General features: G+C 36.8%; 1 protein-coding gene across 3 annotated transcripts in view; it reads left to right on the top strand.

The window, feature by feature from the left end:
- Positions 1-25,277, top strand: part of FGF14 (fibroblast growth factor 14) — an 859,933-nt gene that overhangs the window by 572,632 nt on the left and 262,024 nt on the right. Inside the window, exon 1 of one of the 3 annotated variants that reach the window (XM_043998723.1) lies at positions 13,907-13,925. The exons of 1 other annotated variant lie outside the window; for it this stretch is intronic. Coding sequence is in view for 1 of the 2 variants with exons in the window: in XM_043998722.1 (XP_043854657.1) it covers positions 22,072-22,264 (193 nt within the window). In the remaining variant the exon portion in view is untranslated. Of the gene's footprint in view, positions 1-13,906; positions 13,926-22,063; positions 22,265-25,277 lie in introns of those variants that run through there. One more of the 3 variants, XM_043998722.1, reaches the window with a different exon arrangement.

Genomic DNA, 25,277 nt, shown 5'->3' with positions numbered 1-25,277 from the left:
TCCTTGGGAATCTTCCTCTGATTGAAAAGGGGGGAGTGAGACAACTTCTCTAAGAACCTCCCTCCATTTAAGGAGGATGCCCAGGCTAGCCATTTCTTTATTTCCTTTGCAGTTGTTCTCCTCTGAACTATGTCATCAGTCATTTTCCTCCACCCTTTCAGCTTCCTTTTATTTATTATTGTCTCCCATTAGATTGTAAGCTCCTTCAGGGCAGGGAATATCTTCCTTTTACTATTTTTAAAACATCCCCAGCATTGAGCACCATATCTGCTACATAGCAGGTACTTTATAAATGTTTATTGACCATCTTATTCTCTGTTAAGACTGGTACTTGAGTAGTCAGATTAGGTTTATGTTGTGTGGCTTAAAGGGCCCAAACATAATTTCTCTTATTGGTCTATTTCAGACATCCCATTCATTCCAATTAGAATCACTCCTTTTGAGTTAAGACACAGTATTCAGAAATCCTTTTTCTTAAAGGACAGTAACATAGCCAGTAATGACTGAGAATGATTGAATTTATCAGACTGGCTGATGGAATAAGAAACAAGGAAACTCTTTGAATGGGCAAATAATATGAAAAGGAGAAGAGTAAGAAGGCAAAGAATTATAGCACAATAGAGTTGGATGCACCCTAGAAGTCATCTACAACTCCCTCAAAGAGCAGAATCACAGAATCTGATCCAACAGCCCCAAAGAGCACAATTGTCTTAAATAATAGAATCTTGGAGTTGGAAGAGACCTCAGAAGTCATCAAGTCTGAAGAATGAAAATTTTAACCAGAAACTTCAGGTTTCAAGTCCTCTCTTTAAGGAGAGTAGACCTAGTGAAGCATCAATCAGGGGGATAATAGGAAAGCACTGGAAGTGTGCTAAAAGTCACATTGGTCAGACAAAAGGAGTATCAAAGAGGATTGTTGCCAAGTTGACAATTTGGTCTAGGGCTGCTCATATCCTTGCTGTTTTGTTTTGTTGGGATATGTTTCTGGAGATAGCTCCATTTTCTTGTGATCTTCTTGGATTTCTCATTGTTCTCAGTGATTCCAAATCTATATTTCATTTCAAAGTACACTCGGAAGATTTTTTTTTAAAAAGGTGATAGATTGTACAACAAAATAACACTTTTTTGTAAAGTTAATGTTTTAAGATAGAATAGATAAAGGTGGTCTAAAAAACATTTTTGCCAGTAGTGCCTTCTAGTTGCATGTCAGTCTGCCCTTTTTACTTTAATGGACTTGGGAAGATTATCCTTTTTATTTCCTCTTGAATATAAGGATGCATAACAAATATTTCCCCATCTCTATAGTTGCCTTCTAAATAACCAATAAGAAAAGACTGAAAGAGTGTATAAGATAATAGACAATTATATAGCACTTTAAGATTTGAAAAAGGTTTATCTCATTTGAGTCTTACAACAACTTTGTAAGGTAGTTACTACAAGCACTATCATTCCCATTTTACAGATTCGAGTGTTGTATATAGTAGCAGTGTGAGTTGTGAGAAGGATGTGGGGAAAGGGTGGAAAATTTACTGAAAGAGTTGTGGGATGTACTGTATGTTGAAACTGGGACATTATCAATTTGACTTTTTTGGGTTATAGGTCTCTCTGTTATATCCTGAATATTACATGTCCTTATATTAGGAAACTAGTGGTCTACTTTAAAGTTTCTGATCTTCATTTATTTGTTAAAGTGTTCAACTTTGAAAATTACTCACAAGCAATATAGTCTTTCCACTATCAGTGAGGAATCAAATTAAAGGAACAATATTCAAAATAATTTCTGATTTTTTCCTTATCTTCTCTTTACTTCATGGTTATTACAGATACTATCACTTGAGAATATTAGTGGAACAAGGTGTATGGATTTAGTTTCACGCTTTGTCAGATATTAACATTGCAGAAAGAAGTTAATTGTGTAACAGAATCTGATTTCTTCTCAGAGGCATTTTACTTGTGAACTGAAATGAATTTAATTTGGAAACAATAATCTCTCTTATATTAGTTTTCAATTACTTGGAAAATATTTTTAAATTGCAGTCATGGTAGGTAAAATTTCAGTCTGAAAGAAATCAGAGAAAGGAAGTATGGCATAGTAGATGGAGACCTAGTCTTGGATTCTGGAAGATTAGATTCAGGGAAAGTAATATACATTTATATAGCACCTATTTTGTATTTTATGTCCTAAAATGGTTTACAACTAAATACCATTGGTAGAAGACATTTTTTCCTTAGGATTTCTAAACAACAATAAAAATCATTGTCCAGACTAAAAAAAATTAATAACAGTTGGAAAAATACCATAGTTGACTGTCAGTAAGCATTACTTCTTATAACTAAAATGTTTTCCTTCTGTCATGTGTGGGGATATTTTCTCTACTGAGGACTAAAGAAGTAGAGGAAAAATACAGTTGGGACCACTTATAAATAAAATGATAACTTTCCAAAAATTTTAGATGTTTATTGGGTCATTTTAGACAAAGAAATCTAAAACTTTCAATTTAACTTCTTTAATGATGTAGGAAAGCAAATATGTTTTATAAATAAAACAACCATAAATTGTACTTTATACTATAATTAGTTAAAAGAGAGAAAAAGTAGAGAGAAATTTATTATTTTATTTTATAAAAGTATTTTATTATTTTCCAGTTACACATAAGGATAGTTTTCAACATTTGTTGTCATTGGATTTTTAGTTCTGAATTTTTCTCCCTCCCTTCCCTCCCCCCTCCTTCAGGCAGAAAACAATCTGATATAGGTTATATACGTACAATCACATTAAACATATTTCTGCATTTGTCTGGAGAAAAATGTAGAAAATAAGATTAGATAAATGAATAAAGAGTGAGAATTAGAGAGTCTGGAATATTTAGACAAAGAATAACTAGGGAAAAATAGAGGGAAATGAAGAGAGAGGAAAAAGAAGGGTATAGAGAAAGGCCAAAAGAGAGTGATAAACATGCATATATACATATACACTTGTGTACACACACACACACACACATTATATATATATATATATATATATATATGGTTTATTATCCAATAATCTTGATCCTCCCAAAGGCTTTGGTTGAAATATCCCTCATGCTCAGAGACCTCAAATGACCACCTTCAAATTCCCTACACTGGAGTTATTCAACTCCATGTCTATGTCTTTGGGCCACATATCCTATCTGTAGACTAAGGTTTGTTTCCCACAGTCCCATCCTCCTTATCATGCTCAAGCCAGATTGAATCTCTTGCACACCTGGCTTTACTTTTCCTCACTCTATCCTTAGGGAACTGGTGATCTTATAACTGCTACTAGAACCATTTCTGCTTCTACTTACCTTGTATCCAGCCACCAGAACTTTCCTTCAGGCAGTTTGTCAAAACTCTTACCTCTTTCTCTAAAGTATTTCCATGTGAATTTGATGTTGAGAATAAGGTCTTACCTCAGAAAATTTTCAAATATCAATTTGAAAAGATTATTTGAAATAGTTAATCTTAGTAACAAGATGGTAAAAATGGTAAAAGTTATGAAGTATAGAAGAATGATTAATATATACATGTAAACACAAGTGAAAATAAATGAAATGTTAATGGGAGTCTTTTTCCTCCTTCTAAAACAACCTGTGGAGTAACCAAATAGAGTCAGGGTACATTTTCTTTTTGTAAAGAAATTACAAAAGTACAACTCTTCTGGGTTTCAATGACTGGGCCAAGCTGACTGACCTAAAATGGTGATGCATGCATGCATGCATACATACATACATACATATATGTTTGTGTATATATGTATATACAAATATAAGTGTATATCCCAGGAGAAGGAATTCACCCCTGTTCTCCATAGATTACATAGAGCATTGAACTCTATATGTTTTCATATAGAAGAATGAACATCATGTATTAGTTGGAAAACTCAGATCTCTTTCTCAGAGAAAGCAGTTCTTCTTAAGGAAAGACTCCCTTGCCTACACATTATCAGAGGTACTGTCATAAACATACTTCACTTTCAATTCTTAGGTCATGTTTGTATTGTGCCCTACACCTGCCCCCTCATCCTGCCAAACATTTCCCCCTTAAAATAATAATAGGATAAGATGACCTTTGATGTTTTCAGATAATCAGGATGAGAATCAAGGATAAGAACATAATTTCACCTCGCTTATTTGATGATTTGAGTTGAAGCCATTCTTGTCAGGGAACCTCATGAAAGCTGTCACTTCTTTCTTTGTGGATTGGGCCCTAAGGGACAAAGAGGCAGGAGACTAAACTTAAAGTTCACAGACCGGCTTTAGGAGCTGGCTAAGATAGCAGTCAAACTCTATCACTATGGGGTTCTGAGGGGAGTGTAACAGCATCAGTTCAGATTTTTCTTTACTAACTAGAGTAAACACCTAAAGACTATCAAATAAATATACTGTGGTCATGTTATTGGTTTAAATCAGAGCTTCAGTGGGAGGACTTGAGCAAAGGAGGCAATTTTAGAAGAGCTAAATTTTACCTGCAGGGACATCAAGAAGAATTGTTTGTTTATATGGACAGTGGTTTATTTTTGTCATTTAATAACATGAATATCTTAACACAGAGACATGAGAAAGGTATAAATAATACAGGGTGTGTTTGTCATAAAGATAAGGTGTTACAGTAATGACTATAAATTGGTTTATTTGGGAAATTAATTCTGTTATTCACAACTTTGTACCTTGAAAATACTTTCCACCACACTTCTGCTCTTCCCCTTCTCTCTTTGTTATTTCACCCATGACACTTGAAAACCAAATTGAAGAATTAGCATGAAGACTGCCAATATTGGCATTCAAAAGAATACAGAAGACAGATAATTGCTCTTTATTAAAATGGTCTTAAAGCAATAGCCATAGTATTATTCTGGGAAATTAAAAACCTGTAAGGCAAAGGGAAAAAGTTAGAAGCATAGAATATATAGATTCAGAAACAGTTAAATAGAGGCTAGATTTTATATATTACTTTAAGGCTTGTAAGGGAATTTTACAAATACTATTTAATTTTGACATCATAATAACTCAACAAGGTAGTACTATTATTAAATCCATTTTCTGCAAAAGAAAACTGAATCAGATAGAGGCAAGTGATTTTCCCAAGGTTATTGGCTTAATTTAAACTCAGGTCTTCCTAACTCCAGGTCCAGTAATCTAGCCACTGTGCATATGCAGGTCTGTTAAAAGAAGGAAATCTATCTTTCTTTCTGTTTGTCTATCCATCTGTTTCATCCATCCATCCATCCATGCATCCTTCCTTTCAACTTTCTATTAAAAAGAAAGAAAAAATCTAATTGGTTAACAAGATTCTCATCTCTTCACTAAAATATGTAGAATTATATCATCTTTTATCATGCTATTCTTCTCCCCCTTCAACATTTTTTATATTCATGGTCTCTAATTCACTTCTTCATAATCTCCAGAGGAGAAGACTGGTAGCCACTTGCTTGCAGCAGAATTATAAAAAGTGATAGGTAAGAAGGGATCTTAGAGATGATCAAGCATTCCTCCTTCTTTCAGATTAAAAAAAAAATAACTAAAGCCTCAAGAAATTGTGACTTGATTCTGGTCATAAAATTAACTAGTGGAATGAGCCTGGACTAAATTTCCAGGACATGCTCTTTCTAGCATTCCTCTAGCATTTTAAATATGGTAATGTTTCAAACATTTGTGCTATGACTCAACTGGCCTTATTTGGACAACGTTTTGATAAAATTGCAAGTATGTCAATTTGGGCTAGTAATTCCGGGGGGAAAGCTTTCAGTTTCCTTTGGGATGCCATTGCTCTAATTGAAATTAAGAATCATTTAAATTTATATAGTGCTTTACAATTGCATAGTATATTTACTGACATTAACAAGTTTATTTTTTTTAGTCATATCCCTTTAATAGGTCATTATCATCATGGGCTTGGGGATCGTTCAAATTTGAACTTTGGTGTTTCTAATAATTGGAATGGGAGAGACAAACTCTAAGCTAGTTTGACTTCTTCAATAGAGTGAAAATGAGCTTGCATATCCATATTCTTATTGTTACAAAAAGCAGTCATATTATCCACCTGGACAATAATAGAGGGAATATTAAATATAAAAGAGTAATAGCAGGATAGCAATATGTCATTGCAATGTTTATATCTGAGCTCCAGTAAAACAAAAAATAAGATAATAATGATAGGTGCAATAATAATACTATACTGCTAAGCTACAGAGAGGGAGAAACACTTTTCTTAGCCCATCCCCCTTGAAGCATATACCTATTTCACAGTATCAGTAACTAGCAGTAATAAACCCTGATTGGTACCTTTCCAAATCATGTACAATGTAGGCTTCTGTCATCACTCTGTTTCCTGAAGAATTCTCAGGGGAGGATGTTTAGCTCATATGCTATTCAGGTATTTTTGGGAACAGGGCTGTTATGCTCCTGAGAGGATTAGAGAGAAGGAATTAACTCAGCTCTGCATATATTCATGAAGAATTTTGCTCTTTGAGTTTATAATCTGCCTTTATTGGACCAGATAACTTAATTGAATAAAACCAGCATTAGAAATTAGAAAACATATCTTTACATGGAACTGAAAAAAAATACTTTTATCAGAAAAAAAGAAATTAGAAAGCATATAAGATGGAAATCAGATATATTGGTTATGGATAAAAGAAACTTGATGTAAGGTTGTCTCTAAATGAAGAAAGTATGTTCTGCAAAAATCCATCTTCCTTTGCTCTTTCCTTTGTGATTTCTGCACGACTACAAGGAATTAGAAAATCTATCTCACTAATCAGAAAGTTTAAGATTTAATCCCTTAGCAGTAATGTACTTGTTTAGTTTAGCAGTGTGCAAAAGTGAGTTAACTGGTTAGGCCAGTTGCTTTAAGATGGAACAGAATTATTTTCTAGGATATGAGGGAGACCAGTGAAGAGAGAGTTAACAGCTGTTAACTGCAGGGTGGCAACAGGTCTTTGTTCCAAATTACTGACTGAAGCAGAGGTGGGATGGGTGGGGAAACTTATTTTCTCTTTGTAGAATGCACTGCATCACCCTACCCCATAGTCCTTCAGGAGTCCACACCACCTTGTAACAAAATGCTCCTAGATCTTCTCAAGGTCCCAGGGCTGTTATAATCCTCAATTGGCCTCTATCTGCCTGCCAAGCCCTCCTGGATTTGAAATCCTGACTCTCTGCAGGCTAGGCCATCCCTTCTCTTAGTGCAACTAGACTTAGAAGGTAATTGTTCTATGTTGCTTTGAAGCTGTCCCCTCACCTTATTACTGATTTTTCCCCAGGTGAAAAAATTCTAAGTTATGGCTCTGGGAGGGAGGAATTAATTTCAGGTAGAACAGCTCTTTTGCCTTTAGGAAGTGAACATGATATAATTTTTTTCCCTTTTTTCCCCCCTTCCTTCTGGGGAGGAAAGAAAAAACATGAAAAAATACATGACAACTTTATTATATTTTTAAAATCTATCTAAAATTATTATATATTTTAAAATAAAAATTGCTGTTGCAAGCTACACATAATATACTTGCAATTTAATGTGAAATCATCATTTTATTATATTATATTATGGAAATGCTTGTTTTATTCCACAAATTTAAAATAAAATAAATATTTTTTTTCCAAAACAAGTGAACTTGAAAGTATCTGGGAGTCACAGGACAATAATATCATTAATGATGATTATAATAACGACATAACATACTAATAGATAAAAAATAATATTAGTGACATGTTTTCTAATATTCCTTAATATCTCATGTGTCATGACTCTTTTTACATTGTTCCTGTTTTGAAATTTCTCCCTTGCCTCCCCTTCTCATTCCTTAAACTTGAAACTGACAGTGGTTACTGAGCATGTTTAATAGCCATAGAGAGTTTTTGGTTGCAAGTCAGAAACTACTAAAATGCCCCGTGTCATCTCATATATATGATCAAATGAATCACTTATAACCTTTCCACATTTTAGTTGGATTAATCCAGTTTAAACAGTGCTTTTTCTCTGAGAAGCCCTGTGGAGGCAGACTACTTCTCCTTAGAAAAAAATCCGCCATCCAAGGCTCTAGACATCCGCCCATTCTGCCCTGAAATGGGCCATAATTATTCAATAGCCTCAATTCCAAAAAATAAAAATAACCTGTTAGCTATCCCCGCTCCTGATGGATTCTGACTGCGAACTGTAAAGATTTAGCACATTTACAGAGAACAAAAGCCTCAATTACCATCACTTGGTTCATTTCTTCAGACATTTGAGAAATTCAAATGCTCACTGCAAGATCAAAGGTTGGAGAGAGGCAGAGCTAGAGATAAATACAGGTTTCCACATTGCCAGATTCTTGTGTAGCTTCTGCCTTCATATTCAGATCCTACAGCCATTTGAAGGACAAGCAGGGCTATCCATAGGCAAATTTGAAAGTAGGTAAAGTTAATATATATCTCATATCCCCTCTGGAAGAAGCTCCACCTCCCAATGACCTCATCTAACAAGGTTTGTTAAGCACTTTTTCTGGGCAAAGCCTCTGTCCATTTCTAGAGAAATGTCTACGTCCATACATAGAGAAAAGAAACATGATCCCTTTTCTCAAAGAGTTTACATGCTACTAAAATTCATACTCTTCAGAAAAAAATACCCCCTGGGATAAGCATCTATATTTTTTCTGTTCCCTTTCGTTCAGCATCTGACATCAATACAATTGCCGTAAGCATCATTTTCTAATGTGTTCATCGTTGTTATTGTAATAGTGCTAGCTCCACCAAATAGCACATATTTTAATGTGACCTTTTATTAGGAAAGTCCCTTCACCTGAAATTCAACTGATTCCAATTGCAAGCATTTCATACACTAAGTTTGGCCAGTGGGGGAGATATCTGGGAGACTGGGTATTCATTCCCTTATGAAACAAATATTTATTAATCAAATATATTATATATTATATATAATTATATATTATATATTAATATAATATATGTATGTATGTATTAATCAGAATGCAATTCTAGTCACTTGGGGAGATGCAAAGTTTAACTAAGGCTAAAGACACTATTCAGATTATGTGAAAAAAAAAGATTTCACTAGTGCACAAGTTCTTAACCTGGGGTCCAAGATATTTATAAATGTATATACATATAGATAGATATGGATAACTATTTCAATATAATTATTTTATTTTATAATTATAATTATTTATTTTATTTATGCATTTAAGACATTATTATGAGAAACAGTCTATGGGCATCAGCAGATTGATACAGAGGGTTAGTACCACAAAAAAAATGTCAAGGATCCTTGCTTGTTAGGTAATGTAGTGAAGGTGGGCAACTAGGTGGTGAAATGGATAGAGTGCTGCTGGGGCTGGAGTCAGAAAGACTAATTTTCTTAAATTTTAATCTGGCCTCAGACACTTACTGGTTGAGTGACCCTGGATAAGTCAATAACTCTGTTTCCGTCAATTCCTCTTCTGTAAAATGCACTGGCAAACCGCTGTGGTTTTTCCACCAAGAAAACCCCAAATGGGGCCATGAAGATCCGAATGACTCTAACAACTAAATAACAAAATGTGTCATTGAGATGGTGTTGGTCTAACATCTGATTGCATTTTTGTGAATTGAGGAAAAGAAGTAGAGACAAAGAAGAAAATAAAACTGACCTAAGTGCCAGAGTTCTGTATTTTTCTGATATTGAAATTCTAGAGAACATAGTAATAGTAGCTAGCATTTAAATAGCACTTTAAAAGTATTTAAGGGTTATAAAGTGCTCTGTGAGATGGGTGCTATTGTTCTTATTGTACAGATGAAGAAAGAGAGAGGGAGAGACAGAGAGTGAAGGAGGTGAGAAGGAGAGGGAGGGAGAAGGAGGGAGGAGGAGGGAGCAGGAGGGAGCGCATGATAGGGTTGCATAGTGGGCAAGTATCTGAGGAAGCCCTAGAAATAAATATGGGTTTCCAAGTACTCCATCATTTCTGTTACTTCCACCTTCAAATTCACATCTGCCTAACTTCTCATCTAATACATTATCTACTATACCACTAGCTGCATCATAGAATTGCTTATGCTTTAAGATATAGAGATTAAAATAAAATCTTCTGTTATTTTCCAAACTTCAGTAGTAAATAATACTCACTAAGCACTACTAGCTAAATACACCATTGATGACATGATTTATCATCCTTGATGACATAATTTATCATCATTCATATATATGTGTATATGTGTGTTTATGTTTATACACACAGTTACAAATTGCTAATGGCTTTTTCTTCCTTGGGGACATGAACCCAAGTTCAATTTTGATTGCAATGGATGCAAATGAAGTGAGGGAAATGGGGAGAGGGGCAGTTAAAAAGGGGCAGGGAGAATGTATTTTTGCCCAGGTGATCTGCATTTCAGAGATGTAGAATAAGCACCTCATTTGTAAACTTTTTTCTTCTTATATAAATGACACCTAGAGCAGCTAGGTGGTGCAGTGGATGGAGCACCGGCTCTGGAGTCAGGAGTACCTGAGTTCAAATTCGGCCTCAGACACTTAACACCTACTAGCTGTATGACCCTGGGCAAGTCACTTAACCCCAATTGCCTCACTAAAAATAAATGAATAAGTAAGTAAGTAAGTAAGTAAGTAAGTAAATAAATAAATAAATAAATGACACAGGTTTCCAAATATCATTTAATCATGACTTCATGTCCCACAATTTCAGTTATTAAAATTAGTGTACTTCTAATGATGTCCTCAGGGGATATAGAGATAGAAGATTTGTTTGCCCCCACACAAAATTGTTCCAGACTGCTTTGCTCTGTCTGACCTTGTGTCCATGTCTCTGTATACTTGTTTGATGATAACCTGTCAGCTCTTGCTACTTGCTGATGTCATTCTACCTTCTTTCCAAGCGTACCCCACTAATGACCCCTTTCATTTGCTCTTTGTAATCTTCTCTGCATTGAAAACTCAAATAACATTGCTAATCTTTCTAGTATTATGAATAAATTAAAAATAAAGAGGTATAGAGTGAGGGCATTAATGGACCTTTTCTGGGTAAAGTAGAAGAGATACAGCATAGTATGGTGAATCTGGAATCAGGATATCTACATTGCGAATTACTAACTTAATTGTGAGTGGACAAATAATTTCTCTTGACTTCTTTATCTGCCACCTGGAAATGATGATACCAACTAGGATAATATGTTTAAAGGACTTTGTAAATTTTCTTCCATATTAGTGATTACTCAATTCACAAGATAACTGTTCTTTGGATAAGTGGGTCATTACTCCATATAGCTCTATCAGTCTGTCTGTCTGTCTGCTTGTCCATCTATACATCTACCTCTCTTGCTATTTATCTTGCTATGTGGTCTGTGCCTGTCATTTCAGTAATGTAGTGAACTCCTGATGAGGAAATTGCCTCTATCACAACAGATCTGCAATTGTTCTGAAATTTATAGTCTTAGAGAGTTGCCTGGGGTACTGAGGTTAAATGACTTGAACAGGGTCTCAGTCATTTTTTTTATGGAAACAATTTAAACACATATTTCCTGCTCTATCTAGCTCTCTATCTACTGCATGATAATTCCCTTTATATATTCACTTTGTGTGTGTATTTGTGTATGTGTACACACACACCCACACACACACACACATGAAAAGCACTAAATTGTAAGCAAGGGGACTTGGGTTCTAAGTCCAGCTCTACTACTCACTACTTCTTTGGACATGGGAAAATAATACCACCCTTCTAAATAGGTATCACTTTCCTCATCTTTAATATAAGAGACTTGGCCATGATTATTTCAGTTTTCTTTTACTTCTACATCTATAGCGTTTTGTATTTTGGACATAGAATATGTGAGTTATAATTTAGACTAGTATACATTTGGCAATGAAAGGCAACTTGAAGTTTCATTTGTAAATCGCCTTTATTTTACAGATATAGAGAGATTTGATGACTTGCCCAAGATAGGATATGTAATATGTGCCAGAGCCTGGAGTCAAACCCTAGTCCTTTGACCTCTAATCTAGCACCCTTTTCATTATACTACCCTGTTTTCTGTTCTTCTTGCCTAGGCTCCAACTCATCCATGTATTAGTTTTGCCATTTGCCTGAGATTTTATTTGTTAATATTGCTAAGAAGGAAATTATTACTAGAATCTTTGAAATCATAACAAGTTCCAGTCTTTAGGTGAGATAGTTTAGTGATGGTTATACTGTAATGTCTGTTTTTAGAGACTTATTTAAATATATTTAGTCTTTACATTAGTTCTATACTATATGGTGGTTTTTTAAAATTTTTTATTTATTTATTTTAGTGAGGCAATGGGGGTTAAGTGACTTGCCCAGAGTCACACAGCTAGTAAGTGTTAAGTGTCTGAGGTTAGATTTGAACTCAGGTTCTCCTGACTCCAGGGCCAGTGCTCTATCCACTGCGCCACCTAGCTGCCCCCATACTATATTGCTTATAGTTTTTCTGTATTATATATTTGAGTATGCATTGCCAGCAGCATGAATTTGTACAACGGATAACAAGGAAAATCCTGGGATGTAGGGCCCAGGCAGAAAGCCAACAAGTTCACAGTAGCTAAGTTCGCTGTACCACTATTCACAATTAAGAGTCTGAATGAACACTAAGGATGGAATGTACAGTAACTGGAGAAAAACAATTCATTTGACTCAACTAGAACTTTGTTCTTTCTTAACAGTGGCGTCTATTTGCAAGATGAAAGGATGGTTCCCTCCCCCCCTCCCCTTGCCCCTTGAGATCTGTTAGCCACTTTTATGAGCTTGTTGAGGGTGATCATTGTAGAACAATAATTGTATGTGTGTGTATATTTGTGTGTATGTCTGTGAGAAAAACAGGGAGGGAGATAGGGGAGATAGGGAGAGAAAGAGGGGGAGGAAACAAGGGAAGAACCCAGGAGAGAGAGGGAGGGAGGGAGGGGGGAGAGGGAGGGAGGGAGGAAAAGGGGGAGAGGGGGAGAGAAGGAGAGAGGGGGAGAAGGGGAGAGAAGAAGAGAGAGAGAAGGAAAGAGAGGGGAGAGGGAGAGAGGTGGGGGAGAGAGGAGGAGAGGGAGGGAGAGAGAGACAGAGACAGAGAGACGGAGACAGAGACAGGGAGAGAGAGATGGAGACAGAGAGAGAGACAGAGAGACAGAGGGAGAGGGAGAGGGAGGGGAGGGGGAGGGGGAGATTGATTAATTGATTTTACTAGGACAAGGTCAGGTGCTCTGAGGAATTCCATATCTAGCGTAGATAGAATCCCTCACAACTGGTTTTTTATGTTAGTTTGCGTGTATGCCCCTCCTTCTCCCACTCCCTCAGTTATTTGGAACTAGCAAAAGGAAGACTTGCCCTGTTTTTGCATCCCCAACTGTACATAGGTGGAAAAGGAGAGAGATGTAATGAAAAGGAGCTTAGTCTATGTCTAGTGTATTTATAAATGTTAAGAAGGAACCATGTAATTGGCCTTGGATCATCATTTTCCTAAGGCAGATAGCTGTTTGGAATAACTAACCCCATATTATATGAATTAAACTCCTTTAAGTCCCCTTTCCCATTGTTAAGTTCTTCCCAGAACCTCCAGTTTAGGCAAGAACTCACACTAAGCTTCTTTTGTTCATTGGCCTTATCCACTGTTCTCCTATGTGAGTGTCTCCTCCTCTTCCACTTTTCATTTCCTCTTTTAGGTGTCTTCCCCTATTAGAATAAAAGCTTCCTGAGAACAGGGACTAGCTTTTTCTTTGTAATGTATTTGTATCTTCAGCATTTAGCACAGTGCCTGGTACATAGTAAAACACTTTAAAAACTTCTTGTTGACAGACTGACTCTTGTCTGAAGGCTCCCTTATCCCTATTCTCAAGGGTTTAGGGAAGAACACAGCAGCCTTTCATATACAGACTTTGTACTACTAATAAGAAGGAACCCTGCCTTGATTTGGAAAATGGTGAGACATAAGAGCATTTGCATTATTTAATATTCACTGCCTATATCTTGTTGCAATAGAAACATTAAAAATCTGATCTAGTTTTCATTTTATATATAGTTGATAACTGTTATTTATTTTGATTTGCTTACTTAGGAGAAACATATTATAACTTTTATTACTTTGAGAAAATCTATCTCTAGACATATAGTTGATTTTCTATAAGCATCTAGAAGATAGTGATTAAACTCCCATTGAAACCAGTCCCACCCCCAGATATTGGTGTTTACATGTGTGTGTATTTATTTCCCAAGGCTAAGCCATCTGTTGATAGAATTCTGTTATTTCTTCTCCAAAAAAGAATGTCCCCCCCCCCCAAAAGAGACCTTTTGTACCAGTATTTTTCCTTTCTTTTTCTTTATTGAATCAAATATAAAGTCATAAGTATATGCTGTCTAGGTTTTTTCCTCTGGGAAATCAGAAATGCTACTTATTGGCAGCAGTTACTTCCAGAAAAAAAGTGACCAATAAAACCTACATTAAATTTACAGTTTAAAAAAAAGCATTATGAATGCCAGCATTTACCACTTATAAACCTTAATTTTTAATGACTTATCATTTTTTTACCATGATTAAATGGTGTGGTTTGACCCTTCTCCCACTGCTCCTCTCATTCAAGTAAAGGAAGATGCTAGTGTCAAAGGACATTTAGGATCTGGTTCTGTACTTGTTCCTTTCTGTGGTAGTAGTAATTGCAAATCCTCTTGCTTTATTCAAAAGAAATTTGTTCAAAATAACAAAACCATATCTTGTTGACATTAACTATATTATCCTGTTTATAATGAATTTGAACCCAGACACAATACTAATTGTAAACAACAACAAAAAACCAGATTTTTTTTTTCATGTCAGTGAAAATTCCCAGGTGTTACTACTAAGGATCCTGTTTGAATATATAAATCTATGTTTGGATTTAGGGGATGGTTAAAATGTGAAGAAAGGCCTGATTCCTTAAGGAAACAAGTTGTTAAAACGAAGGGTGCCCTTTACCGGGATATAGAAGCCTGAATGACCAAAATAGAAACAGAGATATGTATGTATGGAAATTTCCATTAAGTGCATCACCTATGGTTAATGTTTAAATAGTTACTCGAAAGGAATGAAGTAGAGCTCATAGTAGATGGGGTTGTAGAAACTGTTGGGGGCAGGATACTTTTAAATTTTTCTTTGTGTATCAGTTGAGAAGATAAAGTCACAGTTTTCACCTTTAGTTTAAAGATCAGTTGAATATTCTGAAACAAATGCAACCATAGTTCTGACAATAGTCTACAGTGACTAGAAAGAAAGAAGTGGTGGCAGCTACAGCAGAATAGTTAATGTATAATTGAATTTTAATTTATTCTGTTTATTCCATTTACTATTTCACATAAAAGGTAACATTCATTGTCTAATCATTAGGCAACACTTAAAAAATTTGCAACTCAGTTAGCAGTCAAGCATATCAATCAAAACTATCTTAAAAGCAGATAAAAAACCCAGCATTTGATCATCCACAGTGAATGTCACCAAGGAGACGCACTAAAATCCATGCATTTATTTTCTTGACTAAATCCATTAGGCCTTCACTCAGAATTGTGAGCTTGCTTATGTGGTTTCCAGGCCCAAAGAAGATTAGAAATGATAAATAAGAAAAAGTTAAAAAGGCTACTATGGGAAGGTATGTTGAAAACTATGAAAATTTTAAAAAAATTGTTAATAGAATAATATAAATGATCTATTAAACATAGGTTCTGTGCAATAAAGGAAAAATAATGAAAAACTAGATTGAGAAATAAAATATACTATATTATGGTATAATTTAGTGCTGGGACTAAATAATCTTCTGATTTTTTGGGCCATTCTGGCATTATTTGATAAGGAGTCAATGTAGCATTAGTGTTAGACAAACACTCTGGGGACATAAATCTCAGCCCCAATTTTTTCATTAGCTTGTATTGTTTTTAGTTGTCATTTAATGTCTCAGAGTGGGCCTCAGTCTTCCCTCTTTATTATTAAGGAGTTGTCAATTATGACTAAGGTGAAAATTCTTAGCCAAATAAGGGACAGAGGTGATTAGACAAGAGAAAATATAATGTTGAAATTACCTGAAATTGTAAAGCTTTTACATGAACAAAATTGTTGTAACTATAATAAGGAGAGAAATTGTCAACTGGGGGATATCTTTGTATCAGATATTTCTGTTAACCATCTAATATTCAATATATTTAGAAAATTAGCTCAAAATGACTCAACATATTCCCAAATAATTGAGTAATTAAAGGTGATGAACAAATTGTTTTCAAGGGAAGAATTAAAAATTATCAGTGATGACTTTACACATTTCTCCTAATCTCCAATAGTAAGATGAATCCAAATTATACCAATTCTAATTTTTTGCTTTTCACCCAGATAATTTATAAAATTGCAAAAATATAGTAAATATTCAATTTGAGCTGTTACTGAAAGGTATGTACACAAATATATTGTTGGCGGAATTGCAAGTTACTATTGCAAAAAACAATTTCGTATTTTGTGAGAAAAGTCACTAAACTGATCATATTATTTGGCCAAGAGATCCTTCTGCTGGGAATATACTCCCAAAGAGGATAAAGGCAGAAATAATGCCCCCATGTAAACCAAAATATTTGTAGCAGCATATTTTGTGTGTGATAGCAAGGAATTAGAAGTAAAGGAGCTACGTATTGTTTATGGAAATAGCAAAACAAATTGTGATATATGAATGTAATATAAAATTATCACACCTCCCAAAATAAGGAATATGAAAAATTCAAGAAAAATTTGGGAGATATATTCATTATAAATTGAACACTACAAGAAATACAATATACACAATTTCTGCAAGAGTACAAATGGAAAGACAAAATAAAAATGAATTCTGCATACTTATAATAACCAATCTTGCCTCCATATAACATATTAGGAAATCAAGCTACCCTTTATTGGAAAGGTATGCTATTATGGATATAGGAAAAATGGTTTTTTAGCTGCCCAGAACATATATCATATACACTGCATCATTCTTTGAGGGGCTTGGATAGTGGATAATTTGCTATGCGTCTCTTTCATATGAAGAGCCTATGAGGATAATAAGTATTCTATCCTTCCTTCTTTCAGTTTCCTATATCTGAAGTGAGTCTTAATATTTATGTTTGTGCTACTCTAATTAGATACCATGAATCACTTGGCAGCAGCTAACAGAGTTGAGAAGTAGTAATCTCCAGCAAAAATTAATAAGCCTTTCCGGAACATCCTGCCTTTAGCATTACCCCTCATCCCCCCCCCCTTTCCCCAGTAATAGTAGTTCACATTGATGTTTGTAAAAATAATTTTAAATTATTTTCTTAAAGTAGCATCAGTTTTTGAAGGCAAGAACTGTTCTTGGAAACCTGTTTGGTTTTGATATTAAGGGAGTATATGGGATAATATCAAATAGCCTAAGGAATAGAAGCAAATGGCATCAATTATCAGTATCTGCTTATGTGTTTAGACAAAAAGTCAAACATAAGCACAAGGTATTTTTAATGCATCTAATAGTTAGATTAACAGGGTTTGAGGGAGGGTCCAATACATGAGAATCAGATTCTGATGTAAAATTTATAACACCCTATGGATACTTGCCCCAGGCTCTTTTTTTTTTTTCTTTTTTTCCTCTAGCACTGCACACATTTTTTTATCACAGGTTAAGACAGCAGATGGCTCTCTTGAGTTTTCCTTGGTGTCCTTAAAACTGTAAACAACCATGCCATGTTTCTGAGAGGGAAGTGGAGCAGCATGGATTTCAGGCTGGAAGATATACCTAAGCTTCACCACCATGCTTCCCTTCCCCCTTCTTCATGAAATTGTCTTCTAACTCCAGATGTCAAACATAGTAAGAATGACCAGTAGTATTATATGAAATTCATGATATGAAGTCAGATGAACAAACTGTGAAAGGACCAGTGATGTTTGGCTCTGCACCAGTACATCTGATGCTAAATTCTAGCTAAAGAAAGGAATATGGAAAATACTTTCCTCCCTAGCCCCAGCTTAACTGATTTGAGCACCCTCTCTCTTATTAGTCATTGGGATTGTGAAGTTTAATTTCCTTTCCACTTTAAAATATGCTTAATGACAGATTTGCTTCATTAGAACAAAATGTCAAGGACATTCCTGGTATCTGGACAAAGTTCTGACATTCTGGAAACCCACCTTAATGCCATACCCAACTTGAAATAAACCTCTGTCCATGGTGCTAAAATCTAGGCAGTACTCAATTGCTAATGAGCACACAGATAATGAGCAGCAAAGAAATGGGGCTGAGTGAAGCAATATATACAGAAGAAGTACAGGAAAAATCTCCCTCTAATTATCCAAAGAGTTATGAAGATACTCTAGTTTTTTAAGTTTCTTAAGAAAGAATATAATACAGTAATGGAAACAAAAACATTGTGGTAAAAATTAAATTTTAATATATAGTTTAAGCCTTTTAAAAGTAAAAGTCAGGTACATTGCTTGGAATAATGGCTCATAAAATTTTAGAGTTGCAAATGATCTTAGAAGACCTGTAATCCAAAACTGTCATTTGACAGAAGGAGAAGAAACTAAGGAACAGAGAGAAGAAGTAACTTATCTAAGTTCATACAACTAGTTAGACGTAGAATTTGGACTAGTAAAAGATTTCTGATTCTTTCTCTGGGATTCTATCAATATCTTTTAGTGCCCTCTGATCTATACATTTTTAACAGTGATCTGTCTTTTTATATTCACCTCACTGGCAAAAAACCAAAACCAAACCATTGTAGGCAAACTGGATAATTTAATTTTAAAGTGATGCTAAAATCTTGGTTGATCTCAGAGAGTATTAGGCTGTTATCTCTTTGGTGACAGAGATCTGAAATGGTGATTCTCCATCCATGATTTAATTTCTTTTAATGCCAAATTGGGAAATTTAAATTTTTACTAATTAATGCTCAAAGAATTAGAAATATTTGTTTCTACCATGGTAGATAGCTCTTCATGCAGGGTGGGGGACCAAGGAATATTTAATAAGATTATCCCATCAACCAAAGTGAAATTATCCGATAAAGGAAAAGTCAAGTAGGAAGGTGACCTGAGAGTTGATAAAGGCAGAGGAAGAGTATATGAACCCATAAATTTTCCTGGTTCTCACATATGTGAAATGAGAATTATGCTCCAAGAAAACTGTGTTTGTAAATAACACAGATTTCTTTGTGTTATAGCTTGGTGTGTTATTTTGAGTAGGAAAATAACAATAGCTTGAATTTGCGCGATGCTTTCATGTATTTATTTAATCTTCAAAGCCTTTGAGATAGGCAGGACAACCACTTTCCCCCCTTTACACATCCAAAAATTAAGGATCTCAGAGTTAAAAATTACATCCCTATGGTCACCCAGTTAATGTCATTCAATCATTTAGCCATCTTTTAAGCACTTATCATGTAAGATACAAAGAAAAAGCAAAACAGACTCTACCCTCAAGATGCTTGTATTTGAAGTTTGGTAACATACATTTCTTCTTGTATACAAAGTAAATATAAGGTAAGTGGCAGAACTAGGATTCTATCCAGTTCTCTTGTCTCCACAAAGGCAGAGATCTTTCCACTGTTTTGCTCACACCCCAGGAAGGTAGAAGAAACAAACTGTCCAGTCCATTTTATTATTAAGTACTACTTATATCAACCTGAGCCACCACATAGTCATTAGTAACTACTAGGTTGAGTCCTAAAGTCACAAATTCACCCCAGATTAAATTGTTTCTGCCTCATTTCCCCCAGCCCCTTAATAAGAAAGTCAATCTAGAGTAAGCATTCAGGAAGAATGATGCAGTAATTGGGGAAGGGTTAGACACAACAGAGAAGTCCAAAATATGTCTAGATTCCAGATGATCAGCCCTTGCAATAAATTCATTTCACTGACCTGATTGAAAGTGTTTCTTTCTACTTTACTCAGACAAAGAAAAAAAGTATATGTAAGTTTAGATAAGAATATGAGGAGACACCCCCCCCCATCAAGGCCCTTATCTCACTTTAAAATGTTCATCATAAAATGTGATCAGTATAATTTTTTAAAATTCTCAAATGAGTCCCTTTTTCCCCCTTCTCCCCCCATCTTTCATACTGAATTGTGAGCCATTGAGTTTAGTTTATTTCTTTTTCCTTGCCTTCCCATAATGATTTACCAAAATGGGGCAGAAGGAAGAGGAAAAAGTAGAAAGCCCTGAGCAAGAGCCGGGATCTGTCACTCGGGGTGTATCCTAGAAACCAAAGATCTGTTTCAGCCAAGCATAAAGTGTGTCTCTCCCAACCCTACCTTTCCCCCCTTCCCCCACCCCTTCTTCCCTCCCGGGTGCTTGTATTTCACTGTCACCCAAGGCAGAGCTGTGTCCTAGACAGACTGAAGACTTGAAGAGCAGGGAGGGGAACCACTCTGTGGCATTGGAGACAGAGTTCTGTGGCTTTCCTTTTCATGACAATATTTCCACAAGGGACAGATGACCTCAGGACTACGGGAGGCAGAAGCTCAAGTTGTATGTTAGCTATTTGTTGCCACTGGAACACAGAGGACGCGTTTTTTTTTCGTCCTGACGGTGGAGGGGGAGATAGAACCTCAATATTTCTGTTATGCCTTTCCCAATCTTCCCTTGGGCGCTATATCCTCTCCAGCTGCTGCTGCCTTAGTCCCCTCCTTTAACAGTTACAAGGAGGGGCTTATGGGTGGGGTCTTTTCATGTCTGCTTGTATCACCTTTTTCTCTGGCGCCTTCCCCCTTTCCCTCCTTCCACTGTACCACCATTCCAAAATGGACACGCTTGTCCTTCCTGGCGGCAGAAGGGAGATCCCCACAAGTTAGGGTGGGCTAGGTGTGGAGTAGAAGGAGCCAAGCCCCACTGTCCCACCCCTCACCTCCATTTCCCTCTCCCTGGGATTCAGTGCTGCAGGGATTAGCCTAGGCGGGCTAAAGCACATCGCCCTCCAACCAGAACTGAGAGTTCCTGGAGACCGGGAGACACATTATAACCAAGAAGCCCGGCTGCTGCCGCTGGATCTATCTATCTATTGGAGACTAGAGATTTCCCACTAACAGCAACGCACCCAAATTCCTTCAACTCGTCCTCCTTTACCACCACAGCCACCACCACCACCACCTCTTCCTCTTCTTTCTCCTTTTTCATAGTCTCATCGTATTCCCTGTCCCCTCTTTGCTTCTTCATTTATTTATTTGAATGAAGAAATGAGGGAGAAGAGGTGGGAGCATGGGAAGGTTGGAATGAAGCGCTTTGATTGCCCATCTCTGGGGAGAAGATTGCTCTCTCCAGATGCTGATTTCTAAAAGCACTTAGCAATCACCAGGCAGGAGTCTTGAGCGGGAGACAGTGGTGGCGGCAGTGGCGGCTGCATGGGCCGGTGGGCATTGGGAGCCCGGGTGTTCAGAGGCGGCGGTGGCAGCAGCAACAGCGGTGGTGGCGGCAGCAGCAGCAGCGACAGCAGCAGTACCGTGAGTGAGAAAGCCTGGTGCCAGCTATTCTCTGTGAATGACTGATTGCCTCGAAACCAGCCGAGGCTCTCCTCTGCCAGCTCAGAGCCTAGGATCAAGACAGCCAGCCTCCAAGCCCTACTGAACTCTTGGCCTGGGAGAAGCACAAGAAGGAAAGGTGGCTTGACCGGCCCCCGGGAGAGTAGCCAAAAGCCTGGGTCTGAGGAACACATATTGAACCGCACCAGTGAAGCCGGCAGAAGCGGAGTCCTGCTGCAAGTTGTTGGTGGGGGTGGGTGGCTGTGAAGACCCGGGGCTGCCCCTTACTTGTGCCTCCCAGCACCGCAGTGAAAGCAGGAGATTCTCAACTAGCCCAAGGCTCTTGTGCTTCGTACCTGCTAAGTGCACGGTGGGAGATGGGTCCCAGCAGAGACTGAGCGCCCCCTCTCCCAACCCATCTCCCACCTTCCCTATCAGGTCCTCAAGCTCTCCTGCCTAGTGAGCGAAGAGCCTGTGTCCCATCCCTGCCCCTCTGCTCTTGATTCCCACTCTTCCTTCCCATCCCCATCCCCATCCCCATTCCTATCCCTATCCTCATCCCTAACCCAGTCGGGACTGGTCCCCGAACCACACCATGGCTGCAGCCATCGCTAGTGGCTTGATCCGGCAGAAGCGGCAGGCACGGGAGCAGCACTGGGACAGGCCCTCGGCCAGCAGGAGGCGGAACAGTCCCAGCAAGAACCGGGGGCTGTGTAATGGGAACCTGGTGGATATTTTCTCCAAAGTGCGCATCTTTGGCCTCAAGAAGCGAAGGTTGCGGCGCCAAGGTCTGTAGGTGTTGTGCTTGCCTATTGACCGCTTTGGCTCCCTCCTCCCTTCCTTTGTCCCATCCCATCCCTTTCAGGTCTCCCCCTCCCCCTTGCCTCTTGTCCCTGTCACTTCCTCTTTCCTTTCCCTTCTTTCTTCCTCTACTACCTTCCTCAGTGCCTTTTCCTGGGAGCTGGGAATGCTGCTCTCGGGGGCAACCTGTAGCAACATAAAACTTAACTGGGCCAACAGCTTTTGGCAAGTTGATAGCAAGCGCTTCTAGCTCCTGTTCTCCCTAACTCCCACTTGTTCTCTGGGTCTGGGGTGTGTGTGTGTGTGTGTGTGTGTGTGTGTGTGTGTGTGTGTGTCTCGGGGGAGGGGGAAAGGTTGGGTGCTTGAAAATCTTTTCCTGCCTTCCTAAGAACTTATTCCTTCAGAAGCTACAGTATTAGATGATGTGCTCATCTTTCAGTCTCAGGTCCTTGGGGGAAATCTATTTTAACTAAATGAGCTCCTTTCATTTCCTCTCCTCCACTCTTCTATCTGTCTACACCCCCCTCTCATTTCTCGAGCTTTTTAGCTGTTGGGCAGAAGACCTGTAGCTCCATCACACTATTGCCCAGAATTAAGGAATGGTCCTTTTTATGTAAGCAGCTGCAGGTTTGAGGAAAACTGAGTGCTTGAACTTATGTGTATGAACGACTGCAACTTAGACCTTGAAGCTGAGAAGAGGTTTAATCTTAAGCACAGAACTACACCAGTTACTCTCAGATCTGTTAATAGGGGTGGAATGAATATGTGTGTGTGTGTGTGTGTGTGTGTGTGTGTGTGTGTGTGTGTGTGAGAGAGAGAGAGAGAGAGAGAGAGAGAGAGAGAGAGAGAGAGAGAGAGAGAGAGAGAGAGAGAGAGATCCAGTTTTTGATTTGGAGAAGTGTAATGACCTGGGGTTTTCTTTTTGTTTGATTAAAGGGGAATAGTCGACGATTTCACTAGGCAAAACAGTCACTGAGATGGAGTTTAAAATAAACTCATATTAGTGATCATTTTAAAAGAAGCAGGTTATGTGGTCTACCTAGCAATTGCTACATTTACAGCATTTGTTAAAGGAACTTCCTCCTGAGAATGGTCAGGTTGTGTTCAGCTCTTTTGCTTGATTCTACACCCAGTTGCTAAGAGTGGTTGCCTTTGAGAACATGAAGTGCACTCTATATGTGAGAGAGGTTTGTTTGGTTTTCACCCTTATTAAAATAACAAAGTAGATTTGGAAAGAAAGAGAAAAAATACATATATCGACGTTGATAGGTGTGTCTGGGTGCACTGCACTGGTAATCTCAATGCACAGGTGTATTTATTTTTAATGCTTTGTAAATCCTAATACCATGTGAATGCATTCTATGGATAGATCCTTATGTATGTATGTGATATATATCTATGTATATACATATATACATCACATTTATACTTTACCTTATTGCAAAAAGACCAGAATTTATTAACAAAAAGGCTAAAGTCAAAAATGAAAAAAAAAAAAGGAGAGAATTTCTAAATAGCCCTTTCCAGATAACAAGGCACTTCTAGAATGAAGAATGGGAATTCCAGAGTATTAAAAACAATCCCTTCAAAATCAAGTAGTTTTAAAACAGTATTAGATCTGAGATTTTAAGTAAATTGAGATTAAGTGTACAGTTATAACATCTAAAGATTTTCTGAATAAAGGATGAACTTTTAAGCTTGGTTCAGGAAGATATTTTCAGACTACTTAGGGAATGAATAAGAAATGTTTTCTGAATTTTTGATATTTTCTTTGGGATGTATAACTTGGCTCTCCCAAGATACAAGACTAACTAAATTGCTTTCTGTATTCATTTTAAGCAATGCTGCTTTGTGGGGTGTTGTATTTTTATGGTGTTATTTATTTTCTATATGCCAAAATGCCATTTGTACTTCATCACTGTTGCTAAGGCTTATTTTGTAAAGAGGTGTTTTTTTTTCTTCTAGAAAATAATTTTCACCAAGTAGAGGCTTAAATTTGCTATCTATTTAAAGCAGAGAAATAACTCTCTCTGCTAAGAAAAATGCATTTTAATATAATCATGACTACCATTTGATGTGTATAGAATTTTTAAAGCACACTATTATGAACTGATTGAGACATGACATTTATTTGTATGTCGGTTGATAAACAGTGGCTTTGAATTTGACATCCTAAGATAAGATGTGTGTGTTTTCCCATGGAAAAACAACAACAAATTTAACAGCTTGTAAATTCGTATATCCTTTGATTTTACATTTTTATGAGTTTTTAAAAATTATTTTTGCATGCAAAAATATTTTCATGCAATAGTATTCTATATAAATATATTACAACATCATCAAATCATAGAATCTCTTTATTGGGGGGGGGAAACTTTAGAAGTCTTTTAGTTCAATCCATTCCTTTCCGGTATCCCTAACAAGTGGTCCTCTAGTTTATGCTTAAAGGCCTTCACAGATGTGAACCTCACTACCCCAGCAGCTCTCCAATCTACTTTTAGACAATTCTAGCTCTTAGGAAAAATTTACAATCACAATTACTACTTATTGTCAATGATAGAAAAAGATAATGTTCCTTCATTTCAATTCCTATTCAAAAAGTAATTTCTTCTTATAAAACCTGTACCTACATTATAGGTATATCTCTAACAAATTTAATTAGCTTATATTTATAGGTGTGTACTATTTTAAGGCCATTAAAATTTTTCTATTAAAATAAGGAAGTATTTATATTTTATCCAAAGACTTATCATATTGTATTTAAAATCAGTCTCATCTATTGTGTAACATATATACATGTGTATATATGTATATATGTGCATGTATACATTCATACACACACACACACACACATATATATAATGTACACATGATATTTGTTCTGTTTCCAAAAACTTGTCTTTACACAGTTTCAGGAAGTCTTCCCTATATGAGAATGTCTGTATACACACACACACATACACACATGTGTATATATATATATATGTGTGTGTATGTATT

Source organism: Dromiciops gliroides, chromosome 3 (assembly GCF_019393635.1).
Source record: "Dromiciops gliroides isolate mDroGli1 chromosome 3, mDroGli1.pri, whole genome shotgun sequence".
Classification (NCBI taxonomy): Eukaryota; Metazoa; Chordata; class Mammalia; order Microbiotheria; family Microbiotheriidae; genus Dromiciops; species Dromiciops gliroides.
This window is presented reverse-complemented; position numbering and strand designations above follow the sequence as displayed.